General features: G+C 41.1%; 1 protein-coding gene across 4 annotated transcripts in view; it reads left to right on the top strand.

Annotated features, from left to right (window-relative positions):
- UGP2 (UDP-glucose pyrophosphorylase 2) overlaps window positions 1-17,742 on the top strand; it is a 55,134-nt gene that overhangs the window by 17,082 nt on the left and 20,310 nt on the right. For all 4 annotated transcript variants that reach the window (XM_049857585.1, XM_049857584.1, XM_049857586.1 and 1 more), the window contains exons 2-3: window positions 190-317; window positions 1,347-1,454. In XM_049857585.1, the coding sequence (XP_049713542.1) occupies window positions 204-317; window positions 1,347-1,454 (222 nt within the window). In that variant the 5' untranslated portion in view covers window positions 190-203. The remainder of the gene's footprint in view (window positions 1-189; window positions 318-1,346; window positions 1,455-17,742) is intronic.

The raw sequence follows: 17,742 nt of genomic DNA, 5'->3' as shown, positions 1-17,742 counted from the left end.
AGTAGTCAGCTTTGAGCCTGTATGAGTATATTGACCTAACTAACTGACATTGCTGGATGCTGTGGGGAGATGGTGGGACTGTAGGATTGCATCTTTTTATTCCGGGAACACCAGAAATGAATCACTTGTAGCTTACCAGCTGTTTGAGTGGCTAATTTTTCAGTTCTGGTTTTCTATTTTTGTTTTAAGATCTTAGCAAAGCAATGTCTCAGGATGGTGCCTCTCAGTTCCAAGAAGTCATTCGGCAAGAGCTAGAATTGTCTGTGAAGAAGGAGCTAGAGAAAATACTCACCACAGCACCATCACATGAGTTTGAGGTAGGGACTCTACAGTGTTTTTGTACTGTCTACCTGATGAGTTGTGGCAGATGATGGTGACCCTCCAACCTGGACTAAACACAAGATGTAATAACAATAACAAATCAGGATTGCTGAACAATAATGGATTTTCAACATCTGTTCTTTGCAAAGCCATTGTCTTTTTTTTTTTTTTTTTTTTACATTCTAACAAGTTCCCAAAGTTACTATAAGGATCAGGTAAAAATTACACTTTATTTGTTCTGTGTTTTGATGTCTTGGGTTGTTGCTGTTGTTACGTGCCATGGAGTCGCTTCCAACTCAGTGTTCCTTTGGAATTGTGAGAAGTTTATCAACCATACATCTACATGCCTTTTCCAAAGTGCCAATGCTGATACCCTAAGAAAACCAAACCCATTGCCATCGAGTCGATTCCAACTCATAGCGATCCTATAGGACAGAGTAGAACTGCCCCATAGAGTTTCCACGGAGCGCCTGGTGGATTCAAATTGCTAACCTTTTGGTTAGCAGCCGTAGCTCTTAACCACTATGCCACAAGGGTTTCCTACCAATGCTAATAGAGTCATACTATTTTTGACAACAATAATAGGAGTTTCCCAGAATTGGGAGGTGTTTTCTTTCATTTTCCACTTTTAAATCAGTACATTATCTTTTCTATTTTCAAGTTTTAAAATGCACAGAATGTTTTGAGCTTAGGTGTGTTTTGTTCCTGTTTGTTCTTTTGGTTAAGATTAATTTCCACTTCAAAGAAGCAGAGAAAGATGTTGGTAAGTAAATGTAGAGAACCATTTGGAATTCCCATGGACCACCAAATGGTATTTAGATTACATGATAACTGGTGGGAGGTGGGGAGTTCCCATTAGGTTTTCTTTCTCTTTTATTTTAACTTTGGGTGTTTAAAAAGCCTCTACTCCTTGTTGTAATGCTATAAGAATTTTATTTAGAAGCATTTTCAATGTATAGTTTGTGCCTGTTTTATTAAGTATTAAGCATTCTGCTGGTTGTAACAATTTCTATTTTCATTCATAGCATACTAAAAAAGACCTTGATGGATTTCGGAAGCTATTTCATAGATTTTTGCAAGAAAAGGGACCTTCTGTGGATTGGGGAAAAATTCAGAGGCCTCCAGAAGATTCGGTAAGTTTTAGATAAAATGTAGAAAAGCTTAAGGCAATTTCAGACGTTGTTTTAACTTCAGGGGGTGGGTAGGAAATAGGGGATGTGTTAAGAACCATCATTCAGACATAGACAGGGATTGCTTTGAATTCTCTGTCTCCTCCTGCTGAAACCACAGTGATAACCTCCTACTGCTTTCCCTGCTTTTAGACCCAACTTTCTTGTCCTTCAGAGGGTTCCTGCAAGTCTGATCTCCTGCAGCACTCCCTTATAACTTAACTTCCCTGAGTAGAAGGTAACTGTTTTGCAAAGTACCAAACACAGAGGAAGAGCTTCATTTATGTTCTTTTGCTCGTACTTGCTCCCAAACCATTTGATTTCTTGTTGCCTGTAGGGTCATGGACAGTTTGTCTGATACTTGAAAAAAGCTCCCCCCATTCTTCCAACTCATCTTTATAGCCTTATTTTCTTGTCTGCCTTGGGTCAGCCAACCTGGCACGCTCTTCTCACACATTGTCTTTGTCTGCTTCAGTAATTCTGTGTATATTGTGTTCTTGAAATGCCGTGATCTCTTCATCTATTGAAATCCTCTCATTTTTCAAGGCCCATTCCATATGACTCCACTCTGTTATTGGCTCCTAGCAGAAAGCTATGCTGAGGAAGTGTGCAGTAGTGTCAGAACTAGGTTGGAATCCTAGCTCTGGTGCTTTGTGTAAAATGAGAATAAACCAAGCGCTTTATGTGCTTCACCAGTTGTTATGAACCTTTATTAGGATAATATATGTGGGAACATATTAAACCATGAGGCACTTTGCTGATGTTAGGAGTTATTTCTACCATCACATGGCACGTAGCTGGCCTAATGGAGTAGGTGTTTATATGTGTGTGTTGTCGTCTGTACTAGACCATACATTGCTTGAAGGCTCGGGGCAGGTGTAGGATTTTAGTTCCTGAGCCAGCGTTTGCTGAATGGATGATCTAAATGAAGTAATTGTCTAGAGGGTGGGTTCTGTTAACACCGTGGCCTTTCCTCCTTTTTCTTCCAGCTCTTTTGGCCTTGGGCTGCTTGTGGCACTTTTGACTGCAGGTAGGAAAGACTGGATAGAGTGGAATAATTGTATGTAGGTAGTTGATCTCTTAGGTGTCTATCAATCTTAGATCATCTAGTATTGGTTTAAAAATAGGGCTGTTTAGAGAAGGAGTTCGGGAAACTATTGCCTGAAGGGTGCCCCATCGCTTGTATTTATAAAGTTTTATTGGAACACAGCCATGCCCATTAATTTATGTATGGATTATAGCTGCTTAGGCTAATGGAATCCTTCTTAAATTTTTTCATATTGAGAAGATCTTAAATATAGTTCTCAGTTGGGAGTACTTTTACTCCTATGTTTAGAAATTGTCTTTAAGGTCTCAAATTTTTTTAAGTTATAAATTATATGCTCGTTGTAAAAAAGTTAGAAAATAAATGAGCTAAAAAAGAAAAATCCTACCTAATTTTTTTTATACTGAAGTTGTAACTTCTCTTGCCTGTAATGCTTGCCAGTTACAGTATGTGTGTGTCTTAGGGTCTGCTTTTTTTGGTCTTTGATATCCTTGGCACTCGTGAGTGAATTGTGGTTTATTTTTCTCTTTTTAAGTAGTAGAATTAATATTATTTTCTCCTGAAAAGGAGTAGTAAGAGAAGTCTTCTCAATAGGTATGTTGTTTAAAGAAGGAACTAGATATAAATTCAACCAGATTTTAAAGATATTTGGGAGCAGGCCTCAAATTACTTAAGGCACACAGATTCGTTCCTTTCAGCACATTTTAAGATTCAAGCTTCTGCTTTGCTGGTGGAGAAATCTGCCTTTGTATGTTTTGAGAGAAGATCACGATATATGGCAGGGCTTCTTGAAGCAGGGATTGGAGAGAGGGGAAGGAAGGGGTAGAGAGATCAAAATCAGTTCAATACTCCGTCAAGGTTCCGATAAATTCTCTTAGACAGCTCTGCCCTTACAGTGAGCCATAGTTACTAACGGGAATGCAAAATCGATGTAGAAAAAAGGATAGAAATAAAAAATAGAAGTCTCTGTGTAATATGATCAGTGAAGTCTTTTTTCTTTCTGTTCACAAAAGTAGACGTCTTCATTTTGAAGATTTTTGCAAGAAGAGGGGCCTTCTGTGGATTTGGGGAAAAATTCAGAGGCCTTTAACATGAAGGTCTTAATGTTAAAGGTTTGGAAGGCAGAGCCAAAAAACAGTTTGCTCTTCAGCTGTGTCATGAGCTTCTTGATGGCACAAATGTGTCTTATACTTTATACCTGCAGTGTGATGAATGACTTAGTATGGCCTTTCTCAGCATGGTCTTGTAACTCCCACCCAGGTGATTGGGTGGGGCTGTGCGAATAAGATAATTGTGGCCCAGCCAAGGGGATTGATCAGTTTTGCCTTAAAAGAGAGCCAATTCCAGAGCAGAAGGAGAGCCCAACCCCACCAAGGAAGGAGAGACCCACAGGAGAGGGTGAAGTGGGCTTCCCAGCCTACAGAGTGAGAAAACTGAGCGCCTTTGGACACAGACTGAGGGCCAGGGAGAAGCCTATGCCTGACACACAAGTTTGGGACTTGACAGCTTCCACAACCACGTGAGCCATTTCCTTTATACAGTTCGTGAGTTCTGTGAGCTGTTGCAGTGAATTAGGAAACCCAAAGACAGAAGGGAGAGCACTGAGGGGAGAGGGAGTAGTTGATGTTAGAGATGATAGAGTGGTACAGCAGCTGGGAAAAGTTGGACATTTGGGACATCATTAACCTCCGCCTCATAGGAACCAGTTTTGTGCTGATGTTTATAGAAGAAATTATTTGTTTAGTACCTTGCCAGCTTTCGCAGTGGCTACGAGACTATAAATCATGGGTAAATCTTTGTTCCCCTGCTGCTCTTATCTCCTCCCCACAACCATACGCTGAGGACAGGGCTGGCTATCAGAGGGTCTCATCTTGACATAAAGTTTTAAAATGACAAACAAACAAACAAAAAAACCCATTGCTGTCAAGTTGATTGCTACTGATAGTGACGCTGTAGGAAAGAAAGCTCCAATTTCCTATCTTTTGATTCCATGATGAATTGAACAGTCTTTGTTTTCTCTCAGGGGAAATGCCGTTGTCCACAGGACCTCTATTCCAGGAAGAAAAGTGACTGAGGAGACTGATGACAGGCCTGTGAATCTTGATTTCATTCTGGTTACTTAAACTGTTTTACTTTCACAAGAGTGATGGTAAATGTATGGTTCTTTTAATGGCAGTTCTGGGTTTGACTTTGAGAAACTTCAGGTAATGTTGTTGGACCAGGGCCTCTAACTACTGTCCTCACGTCCAAAGTAGGGGCCAGTCCAGTCCCATAGAATCGATCTCCTTGAGGAAAACCGTGGCACGAATATAGGTGTTAGCTAGTACTACTCTTTGAATATCACCATTTTCCACCACCCCGCAGAGAGTCTTATTGGACCTTGGCTTGTGTTCTGCAGGGCAGTAACACCTGACATAATTTCAGTATTACACTCCTCTAACATATCTTTTATGTGAGCATCTTATGTCCCAAAATCAGATGAGAAATATATCTGTGGGGGCTCTCCTCTACCGCATCTTCATCTCTGGTATGACTGTGAGGAATTTCCATTATCTTTATTTAATAAAGGAGAGCCCTGCAAGATTGAACTGGGAGAATTTTCCTATAAAACAGAAAAAATCGTATGGTTTCTGCCCTGAAATTTCTTGGGGGTCTCTTAGTAGTTCCTTTTCCTCGTTCTGGATCGGATTTGGATAGCTGGCCCTCAACTTGTCCCATTGGATAGCCAAGATGAGACTGGACTGTTTACATCAGGCATCTCAGCCTGGTAGGTCTCTGCGGGAATCACAGGCACGTCATAGATTTCTTGAAATTATAGGTAAAACCCTATATAAAAAAACCCAGTTAAATGTACCTTTTTTTTAGAGTAGGGTCACTTTGATCTGATTCTCAAAGGGGTTCATGACCTGTAAAGGTTTTGAACTGCTGTCTTAGATTCTTATTCAAGAAACATTTACTGGGTGCCTCTTCTCTGCCAGGCATTAGGCTGGATGCTGGGGCTACAAAAATAAGTCTTAGTCCCTTTTTAGCATTTTGGCCGCATGCTTGTGGAAGAAATGGATCTAGAAACAGCCAGCTACAGGGACGGTGCGGTAAGTGCAATAGCAGTCGGCCCACAGGGTGCTATGGAAGCATCTGACTTGCTGGCATTAAGGTAGACTGCTGAGGTGACCTTGAAGCAAGGCTTTTCTGAGAAGGGGAAGATAATCTAAGAAAAATAAGTTTCGAGAATAGTAGGAGTCTAGAAATAGTCAGCTTATAGCATATAATTTGTGCTCCAGTGGTGGAGTGTATGCTGGGCTTGTCTACTTCTCCAAGTCTAGAGCCAAGAGAGGGGCCTAGAGGGGGCCAGAGGCTGAGTCTGTCTCCCTGCCACTGCAGCTCCCATTCACTGGCCGAGAATCTGCCTCTTCCCTGGGTGGGTTACATGGGGAATGTCAGAAAGTATAATTTTCATTTAAGAGAGACATTAGTAGTGGAAGATTGGAATAGAATCTAAAAACCATGTTTCATTATAGATCCCAAACAGTCGTTTAGATTTTTTAAACATAGAACTCACCCAGTTAGTGAAGATTACACTTATTTTTGTTTAATTTTTTAGTTGTGATAAATAAACCTTATAAGGTTAATCAGGATTTTAGTCGTTAAGAGCTTTTATTTTTTTCATGTTAGGGTTATTGAGGTATAGTTATATACAGTAAAACTCACCCTTTTTATTGTACAGTTTATTGTACAGTTTTACGAGTTTGGCACCTACCACCACAATCAAGATACAGAACTTTTCCATCATTCCCCAAAATTCCCTTGTGTCCCTTTAAGATATAGAAAACCCAAAACCCGTCGCAGTAGGGTAGATTTTGACTCATGCTGACTGCACGTGTTACAGAGTAGGACTGGCACGTAGGGTTCTGGGCCGTCATCTTCACAGAAGCAGATTGCCAGGCCTTTCTTCTGTGGAGCCACTGGATAGATTCAAATTGCCAATGTATAGTTTAGCAGCTGACCACAAACTACTTGCACCACCCAGGGACTCATCTTTAAAATATACTTATTCTTAAACCGTTACTGGACTCTGGTTCCCGTTTTAACTCTTCCCTTAAACACACAAACTAAGCAATTGTGTATTTTTTAAAACCTTGTTTTCACTTCATTCAGATTTCTCATAAGCAAGAGGTCAGCCTGGCCTCCTCAGTTTATCTCAGGTGGCCTTTACCTTAGCCTTTTGTCTAGGCGCCACACCTGCCCTTTAACCTTCCAAAGAACTTTCTTTTTACAGTCCCTGGCCTTTTCCCCCTGTCCCACCTTCATTTCTTCAGGGCTGCCCCCAAAATGTGAAGTACCATATTTTTACACAGATAACGTGCACCTTCTCTGTTTGTGCAAACATTTGCTTAACAACATAGTATATGATTAAACTAACAGCGTTGACACTGCTGTAAATACTGGCTGTGCGGTATCTCGGTGTTCAGAGGTGGTATCGAGCATGAACAGGATGATGTTTCGGTTTTAGTTTTCAGCGAATTAGGATTATTTTGAAGCTTTTCTTGTCCACGTTTAGGCCAGCAGGAGTGTTGGCATGTGGAGATGCTAGGAGATTTTAGTAAGGAGCTGGCCCTACTCACCATTGTAACATAATCAGGCAGACCTTTGGACCTCACATCTCTTAGCATTTGTTTTTCAACTCTCTGGTTCATATACCTTAATTTTTTCTAATCCACATTAAGAGAGAATGCCCTTTGGAAGCTACCACCTTAGCTGATAAGGATACAGGCCAAATTCCTCACAAGGTTGACTAGTGTTACAATTTCAGCTGACTTCTATACAATAAAAGGATGAATAGTATGGTGCAAACAATTAGCTGCTCAGCCAGTTTGAGTCCACCCAGAGGCACCTCAGAGGAAAGGCCTGGCAATCTGTTTCTGAAAAACTAGCCATTGAAAACCCTGTGGCGCACGGTTACGCACATGGATCTCCATGAATTGGAACTGACTGTATATCAGCTGGTTTAAATAAATACCTGTTTTTACTGCTTGCTTTTTTTTTTTTTTTAACCTTTTATATATTACTTTTGTCTTTTGCAAAGGCTTTGAGCTTCCTAGAATTTCTGTAAAAATTCTAGATTACAGTAGGGTTTAGGGAGTATTTGGTACCTTTCTCTTCATAGTTACCTCCTACTTACAGGCTCATTTGCTATTCTGTAAGCACCCTGTTTTGTTTTTGTCTTCATCCAAGTTTCCTTCCTGTTCTTTCATCTCTTTTTTTGTCATCTGTTCAGTCTATCAGGTTTAAAGTACGTAGCTGTTAAATGAGAGTATTATAATTTTATATCTTCTCAGCATTTTGGAAATGGCTAAGTTTTTCATGGAAGTGCAGTAGGTATGGCAGTTTAAGAGCCAGAAATTTCAAGAGTAAAAAACAAAATGCTGTAAGTAGGTAACCAGAAGCCCTGGAGGCACAGTGGTTAAGAACTACGGCAAGCTATGGCTGCTAACCGAAAGGTCGGCAGTTTGAATCCACCAGCTCCTCCTTGGACACCCTTTGGGGGCAGTTCTGCTCTGCCCTAAAGGGTCATTATGAGTCGGAATTGACTTAACGGCAATGGGTTTATAAGTAGATAAACACATGAGAATTGAATAAGTGAGACGCGGCTTATATGTTTCAAATTAAACTTTTTTTAGAGTACTTTTAGATTTACAGAAAAATTGTAAAGATAGTTGCACTGTGTTTTTAAGTAGAAACATTATGAAGCTTTCCAAGCTGATTTTTGCTATCTGTATCCCATTTTTAACTTCCCTATGAGTCAAATGAAGCCCAAAATAATGACTGAAAGTGCTGGTGAAATTTTTCTTCGAAGCTCAAAACTGAAGATGCATAAAAGATTGCTTAGAAGAACCACGTAAGTGCCAGAATGGTACCAGTAACTGGACTAGCTATGGAGAAAAGTGAAAGTAGGTCATTAAACAAAGATTTCTATTTATAGACAGGTTTGTTTAAGTCAAGTGTCTCCATCATTCATAGTCCTAAAGCCCTCAGGAGCTTGGAAAGCAGCCACATGTTTCAAAATAACATGAAATAGACACCAGCCCAAAAGATGTTTTTTTATCAAGCAAAGCTTTAAATTTGTAAAAACTTATGATCGCAAAGCTCTGTTTTCTACATTGTTGTTGTTAGTTGCCTTCGAGTCAATTCCGACTCATGGTGACCCCAGGTGTACAGAGTAGAACTGTTCCACAGGATTTTCAAGGCTGTGACTTTTCGGAAGCAGATCACTGGGGCTGTCTTCCAAGGTGTGTCTGGGTGGGTTTGAGCTGCCAACCTTTTGGCTAGTAGTCCAGCACTTAACCGTTTGTGCCACGCAGGGACTTGTTAATGATTATTGCTTTTATTTGGGTACTTATGTGCCAGTCATTCTACTGAATGCTTTGTGTTCATGATCTCATTTAATAATCACAACAGATCTGGAGAATAGGCATTATTACTGTGCTCATTTTACAACAGAAAACTGAAGTTCACGGTTAGTAACTTGCCTAAGGCAGAGCTTGACTATGACCCCACGCAGTCAGGCTTTAGAGACCAGGTTCTGTAGTATCTTTTAGTAACAGTAAGGAGCTCTTCAGGGTATGCAGACCTGTCTTTATTTCTAATGCCTAGAATGTGGTGTGCCGTATGTGCTTAACCACAACAGTAGTCATAGCAGTAGCAGCACTAATATGACAGGCATGTTCTCAGCTTTCTGCATGTATTTCCTCATATGATCCTCAGGCAACTCTGGCTATTTCCATGCTTCACTATGGAAGACTCTTCAGTCTGTCAGAGAGGGTCTGAGTTATCCACACAGTATACTTAGCTAATAAGTGGCAGAGCCAGAATTTAGACCCACATCTGCCAGAGCCTAGACTCTTAATCACTACGGTATGTTGTGGAACAGTCACCAGTTGCCATCAGTGTTTGAAAGGAACTTGAAAGTCTTTAAAGCATGGCTTTCCAATCATTTCACCATCTTTCCCTAACTAGAATGCTTTGAATAGAGTGATGCTCCACTCCTTTCCTTACCACCAAAAAACCCACTGCCGTGGAGTTGATTCTGACTCATAGCCACCCTATAGGACAGAGTAGAGCTGCCCCATAGAGTTTCCGAGGAGCGCCTGGCAGATTCAAACTGCCGACCTCTTGGTTAGTAACTGTAGCACTTAACCACTACGCCACCAGGGTTTCCGGCCTTCCTTTAGAGCCTAAAATACTTTGGCTTCTCCTTGATGTTCTTCCAGCACATTGACAAATATTTAGTGATTAGATACTACATGCTGGGAATTTATTAGGCAAAGGGCTGCAGGTGAACAAGATAGACAAGGGCCCAGCACTCATGGAGCTTCATTCTAGCAGGAGATAAAGCATAAATGGGTAAACAAGATAATTTTAAAAACTTAATTTCACAACACTTCTCTCCTGATCCAGGCTTAACCTTAGCAGTCACATCTCAGTGGCTGAGGTCTTTTTCTGGTTAACCAAATGTGGATATGGGGGTCTCCTTTATTCATTATTTTTATTCTACAAATTTATCAAATACCCACTATGTACCAGATATTTTAATTACTGGTGATACAGAAATAAAGACAGTCACTGCTCTGAAAGAGCTTACAATTTTATACACTATTGCCCAGCTTCCCATGTAATGGCACACATAGAAATAAGCTTAACTGGGAGAAGGGGAGTCGTTGCTGCCCCAGGCTTTACCCAGCTGTCTGACAGGCTAAGGGAATCAATAAAACAGGTACGCAATAGCAAACCCTTTCGAAGCTTTGGTTTAGAGGGGAAATGTTTGCACACAGTAGTTTGAGAAGCACTTGGTTAACTGGCTTCCACCTAACCAATTAGAGAGATTAACTGGTGTTTTCTATCCTCTCTGAATGCTTGAGTGTACTTTTTAGTATGCATAAGGTCTCCCGCTAGTCAAGTGGTTTGCTCACTATAAGTCAATTGTTTTTGTTCCCAAACCTGTTTATGCCAGTTATATTTGTTGTAATGACATAGTTAAATTTTACATAAACTGATGAAATGGGTAAAAAAAAAAAGTTATTTCTATGAAAACTGAGTTGAGTACTTTGAGAAAATTAAAGATGAGTAGCAAAAAAAAAAAAATCGTGTTAGATGTGGGTAAGACAACTGTGAAAGAATGGAAAAATCATATAAATCTAAATTCACACTTCGGTCCACTTTGAGCAAATCAAACTAGAAATTACAGGCGGCATATTACTGGTGTGGTTTACATAAGAAAGATGACACAGAGCTCTGGTCAGCAGATCCATCCCATACCCAAGGAAAAGGACTTTATGAATGAATGTACATTTATTTGTAAAAATTTAAAATATTTTTTGTATCTAAAATTTTTTCATGATTTTCTGTGTTTGAACTTACCTTTTTTTTTTTTTTTTTTTTCTTCTTTAAATTCAATGACTGTCTGCCTCTCTGGGACATTTTAGATAAGTGGATTTCTGGCATATATACCAAGTGTAGTGGGTGAAGGAGCACTTGGGGTGTCAGAGAAAAAACCAAACCCGTTGTCGTCGAGTCGATTCCTACTCATAGGTGTCAGAGAAAACCAAAAAACCTGTTGCTGTCAAGTCAATTGCCACTCATAGTGACCCTATAGAACAGAGTAGAACTGCCCCATAGAGTTCCCAAGGAGCGCCTGGTGGATTCAAACTGCCAGCCTTTTGGTTAGCAGTTGTAGCACTTAACCACTACACCACCAGGGTTTCCGGTGTCAGAGAAGTCCTAACTAAGTCAGGGATGAAGAGGTGATGGTAGAGCTGAGAAAGTCAGGGGAGAACATTCTAGAATAAGAGAACACAATGTACAAAGGCCCAAAGGTACGTGAGCTCAGAAGATATTCCAGGAACTCCAGTTTTTGTAGTACTGCTGGTGAGTAAGAATGGAGATGAGTAGGAGATGAGGCTAGAAAAGGTAGGTAGGGACCACATCTGCAAACTTACTGTCTGTTAGGCACAATTGTGAGGTTGATGATGACCATTATAGGCTTGATATCTAATTTAATCATCTATCATTAAGCATGGCAGGGCTTTGGAAATCAAATAGTTTTCTTAACTTTTTGGTGGTAGGAGATAGAACAGTGAATCCAACTCATCACTGGAATATTTTAGTAGGGATGGGGTTGTGAGTGTTGAGTGTTTGTATAAGTATGTTGGTGTGTGTTACTTCTTGGGATTCTACTCTTGCTGGACATGCAGATTGAATCTGGTTTTTGTTATGAGAACATTGTGATGAATGTACTTAATTGCAAATCTTTACATCTCTGAATTATTCTCTAAGAATAAATTTCCAGAAATTGTGTTTTTTTCAGAGATAGGAACTTTTAAAGACTTGTTACAGATTTTCACATTGCTTTGCAGAAAGAATATACCAATTTGCACCCTCTGTTTTTGAGCATCAGTTATGTATTAGCAGAAGTGTGTAGGGTGGTGCAAATGACTTGCTCTTGTCTACTAACCCAAAGGTTGGCAGTGCGAATCCACCCAACAGCACCACAGAAGAAAAGCCTGGAGATCTCTTTCTATAAGATTACAAACCCCATGGAGCACATTTCTACTCTAACACATGGGATTTCCGTGAGTCGGAATCAAGTAGACAGCATCAGGTTTCAGAAAATGATAAAGCCCTTAACTAGCTTAAAATCTGGTGGAATACTGGACAATAAAATGTTACATACATACATACATATATGTAATTTCAAAAAATATATAATGTAATTTCAAGGAGGAGCCCTGGTGGCGCAGTGGTTAAGAGCTCAGGCTGCTAACCAAAAGGTTGGCAGTTGGAATCTACCAGCCGCTGCTTGGAAGTTCTCCAGCGGGGAGGTTCTGCTGTGTCCGATAAGATCGCTATGAGTTGGAATTGACTCGACAGAAACAAGTTTTAATTTCAAGTAGTGATAAGTAACATGAAAATTCAATAAGGGTAAGGAGACAGAGAGTAGGGGAGGGGCGATATTTCAGATGGGGCGGCAGAGAAGGCCTTTCTGAGCTGACATTTGAGTAGAGACCTCCCATTTATTGTCACTTTCACCGCATTGATTACAACACTGAATGTTACTGCTTTTAAAAACATTGCCAGTTTAGATGGAAAATATTTTTAAATTTCCATTTGAACTTTTGTTCATTTATTAGTAAGGTTGAATTTTTTTGTTAGCTCTTTGTATCAATTGCTGTTAGAAATATTTACTATAGAGCTACCCTTTTATTGGTAGTCGTGGGTTATTGGACTCGCATTGCTATCGTCCTGGCCTTTGTATAACGAAGTGTGCAGCATTCGAGGTTGGCTCCACAGAGAGGGAGGGCGGTGCACAGACCAGGATGAGGAGAAGTGACTTTTGTGATTCTGGGTCCCAGTAATAGTATAATTGATTTAGCGTAATTGTTTAGAGAAGAGTATTGGTGCCTAGATTCCTGACTTGTTCTTGTCCCCACTTAAAAATTTTCGCCTTTAGACACGTGAGGACTCAGTGCATGAACAGAGGAGCTGATTTCCTCCACTGCTGGGAAAATGCGCTTGTGCTTTTCTGCGCATAGCTTAGGAGCATTTACTTTAGAAAAATTAAAATTAGTTAAAAACAACAAAGATGTGGAAGTTAGTAGCTGGCAAAATAGAAATATATACTTGATAGTTTGCTTTATGTTTTTATAATTCCTAAGTGTGAGAAGACAAAAGAACTTTCTTGAAAAACATACTTTTCAAGGCTCAGTTTGTAAATTACTATCTCAGAGGGATTGTTTATAATTCTACACTACCATTATGTCCTACAAAAATTATTTCTTATGTAGAGAAAAGGCTTAGATTTAAGTCTTCTGTATCTCACTTGTATATAACATGCACTAATCCAATACTTTTATTTCCTGAATTAAAATAATGTGAGGTGGTAATCTGGTTTCTTATCAGCAGTCGTTCTAAATTTATATAGAATTCACTTTATTGAAAGTAGGAAAAGAAACAATATTCAGAGAATAGATTTTATTTATTAGCAGCTCTATTTTTCCCATTCATTGATTCACTTGTTTAGTCAAGAAATACTTGAATGCCGCCAATAAGCATTATTGTCAATGAGCAATATGGAGGACAGTGGTGGTTCACTGGTAGAATTCTCACCTTCCATCTGGGAGACCTGGGTTCGATTCCCAACCTGTGCACCTTGTATGCAGCCACCACTTGTCTTGGAGGCTTGTGTGATGCAATGATGCTGAACAGGTTTCAGTGGAGCTTCCAGACTGACAGACCAGGAAGAAAGGCCTGGCAGTGTATTTTAAAAAATCAAAAACCTTGTCAATCACAATGGTCCAGTCCACAGCTGATCATGGGGATGGCAAAGGACCAGGCAGTGTTTTGTTCCATTGTTGCAGTGGATTGCCATGAGTCAGGGCAACTAGATGGCAGCTAACAACAACAGATACGGAGCACTTAGCAGGCGATTTGGAGACAGTCTGATAATTTCTGGGATGGGAGAGGGTAGCCTCTGAAGCTAGGAGGCTGCACCGGACCCACTCAGAGATGAGGGTCACAGAAGGCTTCTAAAGGAGGTGCTGCTTTGCTGTGTGGCCTCAGACTCTGCTGGAGCAGGCGTGTGTGCCTGCACATGTGCACCCACCCAAAGACTTTTTTCAATCTTAGTGTTTGGTCTATTGCTTTGAAAATTGCCTGAGTTCTGTCACTCATTGTGTATCGTTGGTTTTGCTTTCCTGGCAAATATGAGGTAATAGAAAAGCCTGGGGCTGTCATGTGGCAGTGTTCTTGTTAGTGGAAGCAGAAGCCTGCAGAACCCAAGGGAGATCTCACTTTCTGAGGCCATCTTGAGGAGCCACCAGGCAGGAGAGAGCCATTTTAGGAGAAGAATCATGGCTTGAAAAGGCAGAAATATTGTCAAAACTTGAGTTTTTCTCACTTTAGAAGTCTCTCTTAAACCCTGGGGGTTGGTGTACCTTTTCTGTAAAGGGCCAGATAGTAAATATTTTAGACTTTGCAGGCCATCCTACCTTTGTCCCAGCTGTGGTAGCAAGAAAGCAGCCATAGACAATATGTAAATGGTGAGCACAGCTGTGTTTCTGTAACACTTTTTGAAAGCAGGTGGCAGGCCTGATTTCCCATGGGCTACAGTGTTGACCCCTCTTAAACAGTCTTTCAGGCTACACCCGAATGGGGAAATTTGGGTGAAGCCCCGTATCTGGTAGATCATTGAGCTGGTTTGTGACTTGAAGTGGAAAGAGAAATTCAGTAGTATATTTCATCAGATTTATCAGTTGTATCTTTTATGTACCATAAAGAAAAAAAAATGCAACCAATTGATTTTAAGATCTCACCATCTGTATGATGCATCCTGGTTTCAGAAGTGCTAGAATGGGGGAGGGGGTGAAGTGTGTCTGAATCAGTGATGTGGTAATACACCAGCCAGCGCTTGAGTGCATGTGCTGACCCAGGCACCATGCAAAGCACTTTACATGCACAGTGCCGTTTATTTTCATAAAAAACCAATGAAGTAGATGAAAAACAAGTCAAATGAAAACTGAAGCTCAGAGCAGTTAAGTGATTTGCCATAGATCACGCATCTCATAAGTGGTGGAGGCTCAGATTCAAACCCAGGCAGCCTGGCTTTAAAGCCTGTGTGCTCGGCCACTGCCCTGTGCCACCTCATTCCGCACTGGGGCAGTGTTTTTGTCAGGTGATGCCATTCACGCTGGAATCGATGTGGTTTATTACAGTGCTTTGAATCGGGTCATGGGAGAAACAGCAGCTACATCATATCCCTTTCACATGTGCTTGCAACTTCAGACGTTTCTCAGTGCCGCCAGTTACTGGTTTTCATCCATTATGTGCATGCTGAGGCTCTCAAAGGAGAACCATTATTTATAAACCCCTTCTGAAAATGTTTTCCAGAAGATAAAGTTTCTAAGCCAAGCAGAATTAGTGCTGGAGGTTTTGTCTTGGTGCTCTGTATGCAAATAGAGCACCCAGGATGGCAGCTGGCACTCTGGTCTGCCGCTACAGAAGGGTAGGCACCATGGGTCACTGTGCTGTGTCCTCTCTGCATCTGTGAGCCTCTCATGAGTGACAGCGTAGCCCTGTGTGAGTGACGCAGATGTCAGTAAAGATGACCTTCCAAAAACTCAAACTCCTTGCTATTGAGTCAGTTCCGATTCATGGTGACCCTGTAGGAGAGAGTAGAACTGTCCCATAGGGTTTCCAGGGAGCAGCTGGTGGATTCGAACTGCCAGCCTTCTGGTTAGCAGCCAAGCTCTTTAACCACGGTGCCACCAGGGCTCCAGGATGACCTTACTGCCTTAAAAACATAAATTATTGTGCCGAAAAATATGTATAACAAAAAGTTTGCGATTTTAACTTCGCAATTCAGCAGCATCACTTACTTTTGCTGCACTGGCATCACCGCTGTCCATTTCCAAAAGGTTTACCTCATTCTAGGCAGAAGCTCAGTAGCCCTTCAGCAGTAACGCCTATTTCCTCTTCCCCCCAGCCCCTGGAACCACTAGTAAACGTTTACCTCTATGCATTTGCCTATTTTAGATGTTTCATATAAGTGGAATCATATATTTGCCCTTCTGTGACTGATTTATTTCACTCAGCATGATGTTTTCAGGGTTCATCCATATCACAGCATGTATCAGGGTTCCTTTTCTCTTCATGGCTGAGTAATATTCCATGGTACATATGTACCACATTTGGCTTATCCATTCCCTTATTGCTTTTGAAGACACAGGAAATATATGAACCACAAGAATTCAGCTCTCTATAGAGTCTTGGGGAATTCCGGTGTCCTAGCACAAGCCTACATTCAGCTGTCAGAGCAAGCTGTGAGAGCTTACCTTTGAGAGAGCTGGGGTTCTTAGCACTTGTGACCATCAAAAAGAAAAGCCAGAATAGATGAGCAGCTAAAGATGTCATGCATGGCACCATCTCAAACCACATCGCAGTGTTCATGTCTCATTCTAGCCAAACAGAAGCCCTCTCATTGAAATTCAATTTTGAAAGAGGTGAAGTTTATTTTTTGCTTTATTTGCATATTAATGGGTTCTCAAGGTACCATGTCATTTCTTCCATGGAGGCCACTGCAAGAAATAAGGCATCACTTAAAAAAAATTTTTTTTTTTAGTTCTGTTTTGTGAGTGAAATTTCCAATGTAGTGAAGTAAATTGTATACAAAAATTATGTTTTCTTTGGGGAGCATGCACTTCTCTGAAAAATGATCTATTAGCTTCTGATTTTCACAAGTTCTTGGTACCTCATAAGCTTGAGAATCCATGGTATGAGCTGAGATGTAGAGGATGAGAGAAGATAGTTGGCGCGGTCAGGTTCACGAAGGGGAAGAGTGCAGAGGCCTGCAGGCAGCAGGTGGGCCGGTATACTGGAGGATAAAGAGAAGATAGTTGGTGCGGTCAGGTTCACAAAGGGGAAGAGTGCAGAGGCCTACAGGCAGCAGATGGCCTGGTATGTTGGAGGATGAAGAGAATATAGTTGGCGCGGTCAGGTTCACGAAGGGGAAGAGTGTAGAGGCCTACAGGCAGCAGATGGCCTGGTATATTGGAGGATGAAGAGAAGATAGTTGGCGCGGTCAGGTTCACGAAGGGGAAGAGTGTAGAGGCCTAGAGGCAGCAGATGGCCTGGTATATTGGAGGATGAAGAGAAGATAGTTGGTGTGGTAAGATTCACAAAGGGGAAGAGTGCAGAGGCCTACAGGCAGCAGATGGCCTGGTATGTTGGAGAACCCAACACTGCATGTTCCTGGAGCAAATGTGTTGGGAGCAGGAAAGGAAAGACTGGAAGGTAGAAAGGGCCCAGTAATTCAGGCCTTTGTAAACCATACACACCAGTTAGGATTAGATTCTGCTGCAAATAATTACAAAAAAAAAAAAAAAAAAAACCCAAATAACAAAATACACCTGGAGGGAGGCAGTCCAGAGCTGGTATGGTGCTTGGTAGCTCGGTGCTCTTTAGGAACCTGGGCTTCTGTATCTTGCTGCTCTGCCATCATGAACATATCTCCTCATGGTCCCAGATGGCCACCAGAAGGAACTGCAGCCATCACATCACGTCTCCATTTCAAGCAGCAAAAAGGAGAGAGGAAGAAGGGTACTCTCCCCCCCGCAAGACAGTTCATGGAAACCCTTCAACTCACTTCCGCTTAAATCA

Source organism: Elephas maximus, chromosome 17 (assembly GCF_024166365.1).
Source record: "Elephas maximus indicus isolate mEleMax1 chromosome 17, mEleMax1 primary haplotype, whole genome shotgun sequence".
NCBI lineage: Eukaryota > Metazoa > Chordata > Mammalia > Proboscidea > Elephantidae > Elephas > Elephas maximus.
This window is presented reverse-complemented; position numbering and strand designations above follow the sequence as displayed.